The sequence below is a fragment of the Carassius auratus genome, chromosome 15, assembly GCF_003368295.1.
Source record: "Carassius auratus strain Wakin chromosome 15, ASM336829v1, whole genome shotgun sequence".
NCBI lineage: Eukaryota > Metazoa > Chordata > Actinopteri > Cypriniformes > Cyprinidae > Carassius > Carassius auratus.
In genome coordinates, this window is record NC_039257.1 from 17,928,753 (window position 1) to 17,947,009 (window position 18,257).

The following is an 18,257-nucleotide window of genomic DNA, read 5'->3' on the forward strand; positions in this document are numbered from 1 at the left end:
ATTATGATATTATTTGTAAAAAAATATATTATTATTTAAATGCTTATTTGAAAATAATTATTTATTTTAAAACATATATATATATATATATATATATATATATATATATATATATATATATATATATATATATATATATATATATATGCTTAACTGTCACTCATATTTTTGAACAATGACTTTGTAGTAAATTTTTATTATGAAAACATTTTATAACATGATATTGACGTACCATTTACATGGTAATGCAATGTCTGATTTAAAAATGAGTTTTAAAGGATGAATTTTAAGATTTTAAGTTTTCAGTTGATATATAATTTCTCATGATTTCTAAAATGTGATCAAAATCGTCTTGTTTTTTTTAACAAAGGTCAAAAGATTTTTGATATATAGTTTGTCAAGATTAGATTAGATTTGATTGTAATATAGTGAAGTAAATGTAGGCGTCCCACAGAGCGGACGGGTGACAGTTAACAGGTTAAAATAAATAATATATTAATATATATATATATATATATATATATATATATATATATATATATATATATATATATATATATATATATATATATATATATATATACATATATATTTTTTTTTTTTTTTTTTACAAATTTTATTAAAAAGTGAACACAGTAAAAAAAACACACACACTGACATAGTCTACACCAGGCAAGATTCAACTATGAAGATAAGGAATAATTCATTATAATCTTGATTATTTTAGTTGTGTATTTGGGGCAGCTGTGGCTTAATGGTTAGAGAGTTGGAGTTGTAACCCAAAGGTTGCAGGTTTGAGTCTTGGTGCTGGCAGGACTTGGGGGAGGGATGAATGAACAGCACTTTTCCACACTCAGTGTCCTTGAGCAAGGCACTGAACCCCCGGGCGCTGGATATAGCTGCCCACTGCTCCAGGTGTGTGTTCACTTCTCACTGCTGTGTGTGTGTGCTCTTGGATGGGTTAAATGCAGAGCACCAATTCGTAGTATGGGTTACCATATTTGGCAAATGTCACAACTTATTATTATTTTTTTTTTCAAAACAATGCTTTGAATTAACTTTTTCGTAGTTTCATGAATTGTTTCGTGTGTCTTAGTTGTTTTACCATTTAAATTTAACTGAAAATATAATTGAAGTTTCCACGGTGACAGCTTAACCTGAATAGTGCAACAATTTGCCCTTTTCATACGATGTGTGCTCGGTGTCACTTTTTCTGGGCAATAATGATTTAAATGGGTCCTATTATGCTCTTTTACAAAGTCTTGATTGTGTTTTGGGGGTGCACTGGATCAGGCTCTCATACTAGGTTGTTCGAATGTCATATTTTACATTATAACAACACCTCTCTCCCCAGTCCGGCATGAACAGCTGGGAATAGTACCTGTATAAAAATGAAGGTCCGCCTGATGAAATACAGATGTAAATGTCCCTTCAGTCTGAGGCTTATTCACTTCACTTTTGATGTGAAAAATCTTTTAACCTTCTACAAAAATAGAACCTTTTTATTTTAAAAACAAACAAGCAAGCCCTGTCCAGATTTAAAAAGTAATGTAACGCATTACTTTCCATAAAAAGTAACTAAGTAACGTAATTAGTCACTTTTTTTATGGAGTAACGCAATATTTTAATGCATTACTTTTAAAAGTAACTTTCCCCAACACTGAAAAAACATAATAGCACCCTTTTAAAGGTTTACCTTTTGAAAGGTACTGCACAGTGACAGCTTTTGTATCTTTTTTATACTGTATTAATGTAATTGTGAAATCGTATCTTACAGTCAAGCAAACATTTCATTAGAATATAAAAAGTGTAACATTAGTCTCGGCCTCTGACGTCACTGGAGTTTCAAAAATCATGTGAAACATTGAAAGTTTGCGGCATAGGATCTTCACAATATGTCAGAGAGTCTGTGGTGCCTCGAAAACGTGATTGGTTGTTTGACATGTCAAGTCAGTGTGTCTGTTATGTAATCGTAGTTACACTGGTTTGAATGTCAGGGTCGTGAAATGCACCCGCTAACTTTAATCACCCATTGTGTGTAAATGGCTCAAATCCAAACGTCACACACCTACACTACTTAAATACAGGTAATCTGCAAGCCTTCCAAGAACTGGGCCTTTCTAAAGAGGACAATCCCTACTATTCATAAAGACAGTTACCTTAAGAGACACACTAACTGGCCATTTAACCATTCAGACTACTATTTTACTTTTTCAAATAATGCATAGTGAAACTCAGTGTTTAATTTACTGTGAATCGGAAGTTTGTGTGGCAGCATTTGGTTCTTATTGGCACTTATGGAGTTAGAAGAACAAAATGATGTCTAAAAACTAGTGCTGGGCAACGATTAATCGCGATTAATTGTATGAAAAATAAAATTAATTGTGTTCATTATATATGGGTGTGTACTGTGTATATTTGAAGACACACATATACAGTATATATTAAGAAAATATTCACATGTATGAATATTTTTATATTGTACAAACCTGATTCCAAAAAAGTTGGGACACTGTACAAATCGTGATTAAAAAAGGAATATAAATCTAATATTTTATTCCCAATAGAATATCGATAACATATCAAACGTTGAAAGTGAGACATTTTGAAATGTCATGCCAAATATTGGCTCTTTTTGGATTTCATGACAGCTACACATTCCAAAAAGGTTGGGACAGGTAGCAATAAGAGGCTGGAAAAGTTAAATGTACATATAAGGAACAGCTTGAGGACCAATTTGCAACTTATTAGGTCAATTGGCAACATGATTGAGTATAAAAAGAGCCTCTCAGAGTGACAGTGTCTCTCAGAAGTCAAGATGGGCAGAGGATCACCAATTCCCCCAATGCTGCAGTGAAAAATAGTGGAGCAATATCAGAAAGGAAAGAAAATTTGCAAAGAGTTTGAAGTTATCATCATCTACAGTGCATAATATCATCCAAAGATTCAGAGAATCTGGAACAATCTCTGTATGTAAGGTTCAAGGCTGGAAAACCATTCTGGTTCCCGTGATCTTCGGGCCCTTAGACAGCACTGCATCACATACAGGAATGCTACTGTAATGGAAACACAACATGGGCTCAAGAATACTTCAAGAAAACATTGTCGGTGAACACAATCCACTGTGCCATTCGCCGTTGCCGGCTAAAACTCTATAGGTCAAAAAAGAAGCCATATCTGAACATGATCCAGAAGCGAAGGTATTTTCTCTGGACCAAGGCGCATTTAAAATGGACTATGGCAAAGTGGAAAACTTTTCTGTGGTCAGACGAATCAAAATTTGAAGTTATTTTTGGAAAACTGGGACGCCATGTCATCCGGACTAAAGAGGACAAGGACAACCCAAGTTGTTATCAGCCCTCAGTTCAGAAGCCTGCATCTCTGATGGTATGGGGTTGCATGAGTGTGTGGGGCATGGACAGCTTACACATCTGGAAAAGCAATAAAGAGGAAGATGTGACAGAGAAGACCTAAGACACCTGAGCAACTAGAAGCCTGTAATAGACAAGAATGGGACAACATTCCTATTCCTAAACTTGAGCAACTTGTATCCACAGTCCCCTGACGTTTGCAGACTGTTGTAAAAAGAAAAGGGGATGCCACACAGTGGTAAACATGGCCCAACTTTTTTGGAAACGGGTTTGTATATAAATATATTGCATATATAAACATTAGATATTTTTTTCTAGATATACACAGTACATGCATGTGTGTGTATTTATATATACATAACAAAAATGCACAGTAAACATCCCAGCAAGGCTCATTGACAGTATTGTACATGACAATTAAATCCGTCCTGTCTGTATGCTCATTATGAAACACTGTGTAGTTCACCAAGTGCATGTGTGGACACTAATCCAGATACATCACGAAGTAGGGATTACACGCAAGTAGGGAAAGAAAGAACACTGTCTGGGGATGAGTGAACATAAATAGATTAGCCAATCAGAACTCAGCAAAGGCTTGGCAAACGTAATAAACACACCCAGAATTAATTAGACTTCATATCAGTAGAACAGTTCAATGGATTTCATTGGGAACAACGGAAGCTTACTCAAACATCAACATATTTAGGACACTGTTAACACTGTTTGTCCAGCAACCGTCCCTCCCTTTTGGGGGCTCAAACTCAACGGGAGGCGCTGGATCAGCTTCGGAGGACCAGAAAGAGGAGTTTGAGGAACAGTAGGAGACTGAAGCAAAGGATCCGGGTGGCCATGAGAACCGCTAGGCGGGCCAGCAACATGGAGGTGCCCTCCTTCCTGCGGCAGCTGGTGAAGGAAACCGAGAAGATGGTGACCTTCTTCTTCAAGGGTGGCCGACGGGAACCGGGAGCTGACGATGAGTACTTTGAAAACGAAGAGGAAGTGGGCAGACCCTACTTAGAAAGGCCCATTTTGGAGAAAGATACGGCAGAAGGCGGGTCGAAATGGGGCGTTAACTACGGTATGGCCAGTATGCAGGGCTGGCGAGCCCAGATGGAGGATTCCCACACCTGCATGCCAGAGATGAGCGATGCATTGCCAGACTGGAGCTATTTTGCCGTGTACGATGGGCATGCGGGGAGAACGGTGGCTCAGTACTGCTCCAGACACCTGCTGGATTTCATTCTTGACACAGGTACTCACCCATTAAATGCAGATAGACAGTCTTGAAGGTAAAATGATAGAATTTATACATTTGTTACTTGAATGTTGTTTGTTGTTATACCTACCTATTTTTATTAACCGTAAATTTTACATAATACAGCCAAACCATAACCCTAGTATATGTTAATAATTAAGATTGTGTACGTATTTGTGTATTCACCTGGTAACAAGAACACCTTAAAATAAAGTAACTAATATTTTTATAAAAATCTATAAAAAAAAATCTACAGTGCAGTAAGACTGTAGTAAAAAAGTGCAGTAAAAAAAAAAAAAAAAAAAAAAAAAAAAAAAAAAAAAAAAAAATATATATATATATATATATATATATATATATGTATATGTGTGTGTGCGTGTGTGTGTGTGTGTGATTAAAGATGTCGCTTATCAGAATTGAAATTTTTATTTAAAATCTGGAGGAAATTTGAAAGAAAATGGGCTAGTGATCTAATAAGACTGATTTTTCCAGTTTTAATCATATCAATAATTTAATAATAATGCAATTCCATTAAAACTTGATCTTTGTTCTTAAGTATTAAAACTTTTAAATGTAAGTTTTTAATCAATGTTTTAGTGTTACAAAAGTGGTTATCATCTCAAAATGCAGAATTTGTCCGAGATAAGTCCAATATGTTGAATCACAAACTGGGGTCCATGGAAAAAAAAGGTCAAAGAAAGAGTGTAAAAACATAAATAATGATAACAATAAATACGTTATTTATTACAAATTCATTCAGCTTTCTAAGCCCTTGAGTTTTGTATAATTTCGTTCTATTGAACAATTAGATTTTACACACATTTAGAAAAATTTTTCACAGTATCAATAAATGCATACTGCATCTTTTACAATATAAATTAGTCTTTCTACATACAATATATATATATAATACAATATATTTTAGTCCAGAAATATGTGATGTAATTAATTGGAATAATGGAAATAACAAGCTTTCCTCTAGAAATTTGAAAGGCAGGTTACTGAGCAGGCCTGAGGTCACCGTGCTTGACTCTGTTATATGATTGTCTAATCAGGCTGTGTGACGGTGAATGAGGATGTAGACCAGGTCAAAGATGGCATCAGAGATGGCTTCCTCAACATAGACCGCCACATGCACACCCTGGTCCGCAACGAAACCTGGGACCACAGCGGGTCGACAGCAACTGCTGTCATGATCTCTCCACGAAACATCTACTTCATCAACTGCGGTGATTCACGGACCTTCCTTTGCCGAGACGGCCAGGTGGTCTTCTACACGGAGGACCACAAACCTATCAACCCACGAGAGAAAGAGCGCATCCAGAACGCGGGTGGCTCTGTCACACTGCAGCGCATCAACGGCTCGCTGGCCGTGTCCCGTGCCCTTGGCGACTTCGACTTTAAGGAGGTGGAATGGAGGACTCAGACCGAACAGCTGGTGTCTCCTGAGCCAGAGGTGTACGAGCTGGAGCGAAGCCCAGAAGATGAGTTCCTGGTGGTGGCGTGTGATGGCGTCTGGGATGCCATCGGTAATGAGGAGCTGTGTGCGTTTGTGCGCAACCGTCTGCAGGTCTGTGATGATCTGAGAGAGATCTGCACACAGGTCATTGATCTCTGCCTCTATAAGGTTGGTATCAGCAGTGACAGGATCCCATTGGCCACTAGCCATATGATTAAAGCGATAGTTCACACAAAAATGAAAATTCTGTCATTAATTACTCATCCTTGTGTTGTTCCAAACCCGTACGGTTTCTTCTTTCATCTTCGGGAACACAATTTAAGATGGCAAGCATGATGACATTTTTGAATAGGTTCAATATTAGTTCAAATGCATTTATTTAGGATATGTTAAGTTATTCAGTCATTTAAACTGAACTATTGGGAAAATATTAGCTAAAATCATTATCATTAGCTAAAACAATTAAAATTGTTTTCAGTAACTGAAATACAATTTTTAAGTGAAATATAAATATTAAAAAGTAGAAAAATAAAACAAATGCTCAGTTTTATCTCACAAATACAGTCTAAACTTAAAACTAAAACTATTAGAATTATTACTTTGATACTATTATTATTTGTTTTCTTTAATAGAAATATGGCTGAAATTACATAAAATATAAGTATTCATTGAAAAAACAGTTGCTTTGGAATCTAATAAAAATTATTAAACTGAAATTAATCAAATGTGCTAAATAAAATTATGAATAAAACTCAATAAAAAAAACCTGATAAAAATGGCAAAAATGGTCTATTCAGTTTCGTTTGATGCAAATTATTTAGTACTTATTTCTACAGATCTATTATAAAGTCTTTTTTTTCCCAATTACTACCCCTAAATAACCCTTAAAAGCAAACAATGTGTTGTTAATTGCTTTAAATGTTTCTTCTTGTCTAAGTGTGCAATTCTTGGTAATGCAATACTAAATAGCTTCTAAAACCGAGTGTCAGTTTTTCTTTTGATACTGTGTGAAAATCATTGCATCGGTATGCATTCAACAACTCAAGTCTGATGCAAAGTCGATATTGAATTACCAGTAACTCCGTCACCTTCCAAAACATTAAACAAGTTTAGGAATGCCTTGTTACTTAAAAGGATTAGGCATTTTGGTTATGCAATATTATATAATGATATTTCCCTGCCGCATGTTGAGGCGAGGAAGATTACAGAGTGCATAATAAAATCAGCTTGACCCGTTCTATGTATGATACTGTTTTATAAATAGAATGATTACAGGAGAGAGCGAGAGGAGATTACAAGTGAGATTCAGACTGCAGGTTAAGGGATATCCAGAGTTACAACCAGCTACTCGACCAGGCAAAGAGCTCCTTTGGTTTAATACTAGCATTAGCTGTCAATGAGCATACTGTATTTAATCTTAATTCATGAACTTTATGTATTAGCATTTTCTGGCATTATTTCAGTACTCTAATTTATTTAGTTGATTTTTGTGAGCAGGATTTTCAATTTGTACCCTGCAGGGAAGTTTAGACAACATCAGCATTATCATCATCTGCTTCGACGGCGCCCCCAAGGTGACCCCAGAGGCACTGCAGCAGGAGGCAGAGTTAGAGCACGTCATCGAGCAAAAAGTGGCAGGTAATTTCACCAATTCATTCAATATATAATAAGATGTGATTTAAACACACTATATTAGAACAAATATGTCTATAAATGACAGATTTTGTATATAAAAGTGTATTTTTTTCTTAATTTTTTCTTATACGTTCCTTAGAGATCATTAACATGATCAGATCTAGAGACGAGGAGCCTGAACTGCTCTATGTGATGAAATTCCTGGCGTCTGAAGATATTCCCGGCCTCCCACCAAGTGGAGGTATCTCATGCAAGTAAGTGATACTGTGGACAAAATGTATATAATGACTAACAATCAGGTATTTTCTCTCAATATGTTTATTTATTTATTTTGCAGGAAAGATTGCATAATAGGCGCATATCAGAAATATGCAGCAGCCTTTAAATCCCTTGAGCCGATGGTATGTATGAACACGTTAAAAAGCCATACTTTATTAATTAATGAACATCTGATTCGATTTTTATATGATTTGAATGTGTCTTTAAATAGAAAGAGTAAAAGTTCATTTTAAAAATAACAAGAATTCTTCATTATGTTGTCATTATTGAAGGATATTGGCGGCTCTGATGACTCCACCTAGTGGCCATTATGTTGGAGATGGACTCGAGCCTTGAATCTCTGTAGATGTAATAATCAATGCGAGGAGGACATTTGTACCACCTGCTTCACAGAGCTCAAAGTGCTTAGCCAAACTGTTTCTTTTTAAATCAATGTTGTGTATTGTAAACATTGAAACAGAAATAGGTGGAAGAGGATGATTTATCATATGCTTTCATGAAGGTAAAGCATGTACAGTACATAAAGCTTTTTATGGAAGACGGGAAGTTTTAACTTCACTTAAAGGTGAAGCATGGAACTGATGTGTCACCAAATTGAATTGTAAGTGTTTTTGATTAAGGATTTCCAGGCCACATGAGAATTTATCTTTTACAATAAACACTCCAATATTCCATAATAGGTTTATTTATTTATTTATGTATTTATTTATTTTATTAAATGAACACTTGATTTGTCTTTCAACTTGCATGTGATAAAAGAAAGCAAGCCCACTGAATTACACAAATCACCTTTAATTTTTTTTTTTTACTTTGTTAGCTTTTTAAGTAACACTTTTCTAAATGTATTTAAATAAATATTTTTGTGCAATATTACAGTTATAGGTTGTTTCATGATTGATTTCACGAATGACCCAAGATTTACATATTTAAGATTCAATGTATAAGTGTTATAAATATGTTTATTTGATTTGATTATAGATGTTAAGCTCCCTTTACCTACAGAGAGCTTAGATTTATATTATTATTAATCAAACTTGCACAATATATTAAAACTAACATCTGTAAAACTTGATAAAGGGTACTTGAACTATACATTTTCTCTCTCTCTCTCTCTCTCTCTTTCTCTCTCTCTCTCTCTTTACTATAGTAAACAATTTATCTCATCATAAATAATATAATAAACCCATTTTGTATAAAAGCACTCAACGTCTCTATCATTTTTATGAATTGTTAAGAAATCTGTTGACTCCCTGACGAAGGCTTGTATGCCGAAATGCATCTGAGTTTTTAAAGGTTTATAAACCTTCATATATGATGACTTAATTTTTCTTAAAGAGAGTGCCTTGGAGTTTCCTATTTGTTCTAAATTATGATTATCCCATCCAAAGAGCACCTAAAGCTAACATTTTGAGTCCTGGAAGTGTGCCTCTATAGACATTTGATGTTAAGAAATCATGAAGAACTCACAAGAATGAATGAGATTTAATGATGAGTGGATGAATTTTTCAATGGCTCCTATCATTTGTTGCTGATGCAGTAATTATTAATAAATGTAGTTATGTAGTCCAGCCATGCCCCAAGTTGTTCAGACCCTAGCACAGCCCGTGTCCGACAGTTTATAAGAATTACCGGTCCAAGTCCAACCGGAGCCAGCCAGTCAGTTTTTATTTAATGGCAAAGTGATTATATTTCGTTTAGTTTTTATTTTTATTTTATTAAGTTAACTTAGAAAAACATTTGAAGCATTTTATGTTTGTTAAATATAAGTTTTTGTTTTTTAAAGTAATGACCAATCGGCCAGTGGCAGACACTGTGCCTATGTTTGATCAGTTTAGCCTTAATTCTTAAATCATCAAGACTTGCCTAAAATATAATATATAGAAAACAGTTCAAGCATACAACAAAGTTCAAATGTTAAACCTACTGTAGATTAATGAAGCGCACACTGCAGGATATGGAGGTGACAGTGCGATCACTTGCCTTTTTTTCCAATGAATACGCTGTCATTTTTGCTTATAAAGGTAAGAGTAATAAGAGTAATACATAATTCGTAACTGTAAATGTCTACTTTTATTTAAACAGAAGAAACTAATGTTTATTTGACGACAGAACTCAAGACACATTTAAACAATATTAATATTAGCAATAGTTATGTATGTAATAATATGACTACATTCAGATAATTATTAATAATACATTCTAAGTTATGATTTATTTTATTCATAATTCATCATATAGCCTATATACAGTATACAAAATCAAACAAATATCAGTCAGAATAAATGGTTCCCATCAATTCTAATCAAGTTTATTGACATAAAAAACTATCATTATGTGAAATAAATAAATAATAATAAATGTACTTTCTGTATTCCAGCAACACTTCTCAGTTTGGTTTACTTCAAGTCAAAGTACTAAAACTAAATACACCACTAAAACTAAAAAAATTTAATGTAATAAAAACTGTAGACATATAAATATAATAAAATATTAAATTCAAAATACTAAACAAAAATATTAACCCTAAATGAAACAAAAATCACTCTCTATTAATCTCTATCAACTTGATAGTATTGAAATATTTCCTAATTATTTTAATGACATTTTTAAATGGGAACGCTGTTTTGCTTTGACATAAGCTTTAAGATTAAATAACTAAAGTCTGCAACAGATCCATGACACATTAGCACAATTGTAACAGTTTAATATGTTATTTCATGCTACAACCTTAGCATAACTTCCACCAGAGATATTCAACAAAGAATGTAAAATATACCAAGCCTGATTTATTCAATGACTTCACAATATACATCTAACTTACTATATGACCTTTTTAAATTATCACTGATGGAGAAACACAACATACAGTATGTGAAAGTTTCAGGGATTTTGATTAGCTGCAAAAATCTGAAATGTTTTAAATTGGATAATTAGACAAAATATAGTGCTGTGGTTGTTTGTGTTGAAAGTGGCATTGTGCGATACTTACACATGCGTATAATGATACACGAAAAGGTTTTGTGCAAACGGTTTTCTTCTGAATGGCTCCTAACATCCAGTGAGAGCAGATGACACTGAAGGAAATCCAGGCTATGGCAGTGTTTATGCTGGAGGTCAATTCACCTATTTGGACAGCACAGAGACCGTACCTCTCCTAATCCCAGACATTCAGCAGCAGCAGCACGTCTGGAAGCCCTGAGCAGAGAAGAGCTGGAGAAGTGCGCAGGAGGACCAGAATGGAAGAAGTTCCGTTCTTGCTTCATGCTTTTTTGTCATATCAATCACAAGTGCAGTATGGAGTACCTCAAGGCTCAGTACTAGGGCCATAACTCTTCATGCTTTACATGTTACCCTTGGGAGATATCAGCTTTCACTTTTACGCTGATGATACTTAGATCTATATTTCTTCGAGGCCTGATGTTGATATAAAAAACTGGATGACGAGTAATTTCTTACTGCTAAATTCTGAAAAAAACACAGGTGTAAATTATAGGACCTAAAAACTCTGCATGTAACAACCTAGAATGCTTTGATAGCAATCTTTCCTTCGAAAGCCACATTTCTAGCATTTATAAAACTGATTTTTTTCCATCTCAAAAATATATCTAAATTACGACCTATGCTCTCAATGTCAAATGCAGAAATTTTAATCCATGCATTTATGACCTCTAGGTTAGACTATTGTAATGCTTTATTGGGTGGTTGTTCTGCACGCTTGGTAAACAAACTACAGCTAGTCCAAAATGCAGCAGCAAGAGTTCTTACTAGAACCAGGAAGTATGACCATATTAGCCCGGTCCTGTCCACACTGCACTGGCTCCCTATCAAACATTGTATAGATTTTAAAATATTGCTTACTACTTATAAGGCCCTGAATGGTTTAGCACCTCAGTATTTGAATGAGCTCCTTTTACATTATACTCCTCTACGTCCGCTACGTTCTCAAAACTCAGGCAATTTGATAATACCTAGAATAACAAAATCAACTGCGGGTGGCAGATCCTTTTCCTATTTAGCGCCTAAACTCTGGTATAACCTACAGTACCTAACATTGTTCGTCAGACAGACACACACTTGCAGTTTAAATCTAGATTAAAGACCTATCTTTTTAACCTGGCTTACACATAACATACTAATATGCTTTTAATATCCAAATCCGTTAAAGGATTTTTAAGCTGCATTAATTAGGTAAACCAGAACCGGAAACACTTCCCATAACACCGGATATACTTGCTACATCATTAGAAGAATGGCATCTACGCTAATATTAGTCTGTTTCTCTCAAAGGTCACCGTAGCCACCAGATCCAGTCTGTATCCAGATCAGAGGGTCACTGCAGTCGCCCGGATCCAGTACGTATCCAGACCAGATGGTGGATCAGCACCTAGAAAGGACCTGTACTGCCCTGAAAGACAGCAGAGACCAGTACAACTAGAGCCCCAGATACAGATCCCCTGTAAAGACCTTGTCTCAGATGACCACCGGGAAAAGACCAGAGGAAAAAGATGATTCTTCTGCACAATCTGACTTTGCTGCAGCCTGGAATTGAACTACTGGTTTCGTCTGGTCAGAGGAGAACTGGCTCCACAACTGAGCATGGTTTCTCCCAAGGTTTTTTTCTCCATCCTGTCACTGATGGAGTTTCGGTTCCTTGCCGCTGTTGCCTCTGGCTTGCTTAGTTGGGGTCACTTCATCTACAGCGATATCGTTGAATTGATTGCAAATGATTGCACAGACACCATTTAAACTGAACAGAGATGACATCACTGAATTCAATGATGAACTGCCTTTAACTGTGATTTTGCATTAATGACACACTGTTTTCCTAATTAATGTTGTTCAGTTGCTTTGACACAATCTGTTTTGTTTTAAGTGCTATATAAATAAAAGTGACTAGACTTTGGTTCTGGATTGGTTGGCTGATAATGCTGAGCACTGTGATGGCAATAATCATTCAGAGCCCGCGGACGGATTCTCTTTCATTGCACTGTTGGCAGAGGGACGTGTTTTACCGCCTGCAGCCTGCACTCTTCATGGATGCAAACAGTGACAAGGTCAGCCATATCAGCAGTGAGTTCATTAAAAACTTCAACAATATTATTGCAGTATGATTGCATCTACTGCTGTCAAAACATTCAAACCCTTTATCCATCCATCTTGGAGCCTAAAATTACTCCCACATGTCAAAGTCTAAGGCATTGTTGAGTTTATGAGTAGTTTTCAGAAACCACAGCACAGGACATTTAACACAATGTCAACACTCTTAAAACAAGGTTCTTTGACATCTTTGGTTCAGTGAAGATCTTTTAAAATCCATTGAATCTGGACAAGAGATTCTTTATAATGGAAAGTCCTATTTTATGATTTTTTATAATGGATTTATTTTATTATAATTGTCATTGTTTATAAATAACACACACACACACACACACACACACACACACACACACACACACACACACACACACACACATATATATATATATATATATATATATATATATATATGCTATTAAATATTATATAAAGATTAAAACTATATTTAATTTATATATAGTATATTATAATAAAGTATTTAGTAGTACTGATATTCCAATAAATAATAATAAAAAAGTTTGATGTACTTTATACAAATTTATATAAATTATATCAATAGTAGGACACACATACAGTAGCACACTAATGTATGACTCTCAATCAGGGGTGTCCGAGCGGCTGCCATATCTGAAGTCACTGGGGGTTAGGGCAGTGATCCTGGAGGGGTTGTTCCAACAGGACATCTTCCCTCACAATCTGACAGAGATTGACCAAATCTGAGCATGCTTCCACAATTCACACAGCTTATCATAGAAAGCCGTAAATCAGGTATGTATAAATTCATTACTAAAAATGCACTTGATTTTATTTTGGTAGTTTTACTGTCATTCACTCTTTCATAAAATGAAACGTTTTCATTAAATATTTTATCTGCATGTGATGTAGGTGGATCAGGATTTTGCTACCTTTGCTATTCACTAGATGGCGCTGTTTAGTCACATTGCACCAGTCTTCAGTCTTATTGTACACTGATCTCCAAGTAATTAGACGCTTAAGCCATGTCTGAAAATCGTTAAAAAAAAAAAAAAAAGATAACAATAAAATATATTAAATTGGCATGTGGAGACAAATGATGCACATTTTTCAATGTCAATATTAACTAATTACTTTTAACCAACTGGCCACAATGTAATTTATAGTGGAAATACTGTTTGAAGGCAGTTCACCTCAAAATCTCATAGTTTTCCTCATGTATAGAATAAGTGTGGATGTTTCACACTCACAAGCACAAAGTGTTCACTTGTTCACATGTTTCTTTTTCCTTTTATATCTTTTTTTAAATGTTCTTGAAATGTGCGCTTGGCTCTCATGCAAACATTTTTTGGGGCTACTGTAATTCCCTTTGTCAAGTCAAGTCACCTTTATTTATATAGCGCCTTAAACAAAACAAATTGTGTCAAAGCAACTGAACAACTTTAATGAAGAAAACAGTGTGTCAATAATGCAAAATGACAGTTTAAAGGCAGTTCATCACTGAATTTAGTGATGTCATATAGTATCTGTGCACTCATTTGGTCAACTATATCAGTTAAATGAAGTGTCCCCAACTAAGCAAGCCAGAGGCGTCAGTGCCTTTGTGCTTGTTAAAGGGACAATAAGTAACTTTTTAGGCATTTTATTATCTAAAATCAATATTTTTATTCATAAGTATGCCCTCAATGGTGTACAAATACCTATGCCAATGTTTAAACTAATCCTCGTAAATGAAGAATTTATTATCTTTATATACATGGGACGGGTAGGTCGATGGAGGCTTCCATGTAGTTCCGCCATCTTGCAAAACTATAATAGCGGAGAGGGACAAAAAGTACTAAGCCAACGCGTTTCAGAGCCAGAAACGCAGGTGCAGAGCAGTGAGAGGCGCTTGAAACTGCACCGGCAAGTTTAAAAGTCTGCATTCTTATTATGGACCATACATATGCCGCGCCACAGGAGAAGAAAACATCGTCGCCAAAACAGTCAAAAATAGAACGTAAAAGGAAACGTGACCGTAGATTACAGAAAACAAGAGTTAATGTCGGGGAAGCTTTTTCTAGGTGGAAAGAGCTAATGCTTGATAAAGATTTCAAAAGAGACGCTGAAGTGGCCAGTTTTCTTCTCGACAGGTAAGTCAGTGTTACAATCTATATTACAATATTTTTTTTATATCTAACAATGCACATTATTCAGAAAATATAACGAATAAAGAAGACATAACTACTAATTACAATATTTCATGTTTTCCACAGTCAGTAATTCATACTGTAACATTCGTTTGTTTATGGTCATGTTGCAGTTTGTTTGAAATAACACACCTGTTCACCTGAAGGAAAACTCGACGAAGTGCTATTAGAAGACATCCCGTCAAAGCTTTTTGGTACATATCGCCTACCGTAGATGCAACGTGCATTTGAAAAAGCGAGGCGCTGGAGAGCAAAATTAGTTTGAATGTAAAATACAATTTCACCACTAGATGGGAGTAATCCCTTTAAACAATGGTGAAAATTTTGAAAATTGTGAAATCCTCTTCACAAAACCTTATCTTATACTTCTAATTTGGTGGTTTGTTTTGCTCTCTCTTCTGCACTTCCATCATTTCATTTGCCTACGTCATCTCGCCAATCTCTCGTGAACATGCATGATGAATAGCGAAAGCTAGAGATCACGGTTTCTAAAGTTTTAAATATGGATATTTTAAGTGCATATGGCAGAAATTAATTCAATATTTTTCAGACACAAAATGCAGTGCTTTGCTTCAGAAGGCCTTTTTTAACCCCCGGAGCCATGTAAAACACTTTTTATGATGGATGGACGCACTTTATTGGACTTTATCATATCAAAACCCATTCACTGCCATTATAAAACTTGGAAGGGCCAGGACATTTTTTAATCTAACTCTAATTGTATTCATATTAACGAAGAAAGTCAAGCCTAGAATGGCTTGAGGGTGAGTAAATCATGGGGTAATTTTCATTTTTGGGTGATTTATCCCCTTAAGCAATGTTAGGGTATGTTGGTTGTATTAAAACAATATTAAAGGGGTTAATATGACGTTGCAAACAAAAAAAAAAAAGAACATTATTTGGTGTATTTAGTGTAATGCAATGTGTTTATGCGGTTTAGGGTTTAAAAATAGTACTCCGTTACTAATGCAACCTTGGTTCCCTGAAATACGGGAATGACTACTGCATCTTCTAAGATGGTATGGGGAAAAAAGCCTTTTTTTTTGCTCCTGAACTGAAGCCTTTTTTTCAATCACGCAGTGAAACTGCACGACCATTGGTTAAAAAATGAACCAATGTCTAGGCAGCAGAGCTATGGTGACAAAGAGAGCCAAAGCCTTCCAGAATGGCTATATAAGCAGGGACTTACCACAGGATTCTCAGGTTGAGAAGGACTTACCACAGGATTCTCAGACTGAAGTGACGACTGAGTCGTGCGGCTACATGGAATGGCTAGCAACTCACTTGTTCCCATATCTCAGGGAACCCAGATTACATTAGTAACCGAGTACATTCCCTTTTGATATTACACTCATACTGCGTCTGCTAAGACGCCATGGGAACACAGTACAATCATGCCGTGCTAATGTAGTGGAATGACTAAAAGTATCAAAACTTCCATAAGCAACCAGTGCCCATAGAGTGGTTAACAACAACCCAGACAGGCTGAGCTTCCTGAGGTAACACCGGGCCTGGTTAATCGTTCCAGAGTATTCCTGTAACTTCACTCGGGGGTGCGGTTACTGAAGCTTTCAAAGAGTTGTTCCGACTGCCTATAAGAGGTAAATTCTCAGAGATCTGACGGGGCAGAGCAAAGATAACTCTCCGTCCTCCTCAGAGGGAGGAACCACAAGAGAGTGTAATGGCTTACAGTATGGTTTGAGCGGAGTGTATAGAAAATTAAGCACACAAACGTGCCTTGGTTTCCCCTTCAGGCCCCTCAGCACAGTGGGTAGATCCCATTGTAGGGACGGTAGACGGATGAAGCTGATTCAGTCTTCTGGCACCCTTTAAGAAGTGGATAACAGCGCTGTTTCTGCCCACCGATTGACTCTGCAATAGGGGCATAAAAGGCCTCTATAGTCGCCAACATAGACTTTGAGCGTGGATGGGAATCGTCTCTTAACGAGCAGCTCTTGCAGAATGACAACACCTCTGTCAAATCAGAAGTATGAAGGTCTTTACTGTGGTTTAGACACCAAGCAGAGAAAAAAGGTGTTGAGATTTGAAGGCTATCGTCAAGTGTCCAGAGGTGCAGGGACCACAGATCAGGCCAAGGATGCCATATTGTCCCGTTCGCATGAGAGAGGAGATCCTGCCTCAGCGGAATGAGCCAAGGGGCCACTACCAACAGCTGAGTCAGCTCTGACAGCCACAGCTGGTTCATCCAAAGGGGGGCCACCAGGAGAATCTTGTGTTTTTGTTCCCTTACTCCTGATTACCTATGGGATCATGGAGATCGGTGGGGAAAGAGCTCAAAGAAGGAGGTCCAGCCAATCACAGGCCAACACGTGCCTGTTCTTCGAGTAATAAATTGGACAATGAGAGTTGTCTTCTGAAGAGAAGAGTTCTACCTAGGCCTGGATCTGAGGATGGAGCATCCATTGACATTGACATTACTCCTTGATAACATGTCTGCTCCTTGGTTCAATATGCGCTGCTCTCAGAGAATGCAGGTTGAGTTGAGCCCATTCCAGGAGGAGCTTCAAAGAGAGGCGTACCCGGTGATTTATGTAGGATACTACAGACATGTTGTCTGATCGGATTAGCACATGGTGCCCCTTTAGGACTGGCAGGAAGAACTGACAGACTCGACATACAGATGACTTTCAATACATTTTCAAAATGTTCATTTAGTTCAGTAATTCAATTATCTTTTGGTAAATGTGAACCAAATTCTAAAACTACTTCAGTCTGTGTGCATGAATGTATTTAATACACAAGTTTCACAATTTGAGATGAATTACTGAAATAAAAATATTATTGTACCAAAAAAACAGTACACAGAATCTTGTCAATTACAATTTGCAACTAGACGGATGTACTGTTACTTCCCCTTCAGTCAAAAATCTGGGTGTTATATTAGATAGCAACTTGTCTTTTGAAAATCATATTTCCAATGTGACAAAATCCGCATTCTTCCATCTTAGAAATATTGCCAAGTTATGAAACATGTTATC

The 18,257-nt window shown here is 36.1% G+C and overlaps 1 protein-coding gene across 1 annotated transcript; it reads left to right on the forward strand.

Annotated features, from left to right (window-relative positions):
• The first annotated feature begins 4,007 nt into the window (after positions 1–4,007).
• On the forward strand, positions 4,008–8,672 carry LOC113115288 (protein phosphatase 1A-like). The gene is made up of 6 exons (XM_026282755.1): positions 4,008–4,623; positions 5,682–6,253; positions 7,606–7,723; positions 7,860–7,974; positions 8,058–8,121; positions 8,272–8,672. The coding sequence occupies exons 1-6, from the start codon at positions 4,221–4,223 to the stop codon at positions 8,299–8,301; spliced, it is 1,302 nt and encodes a 433-aa protein (XP_026138540.1). The 5' UTR covers positions 4,008–4,220; the 3' UTR covers positions 8,302–8,672.
• Positions 8,673–18,257: the final 9,585 nt, after the last annotated feature.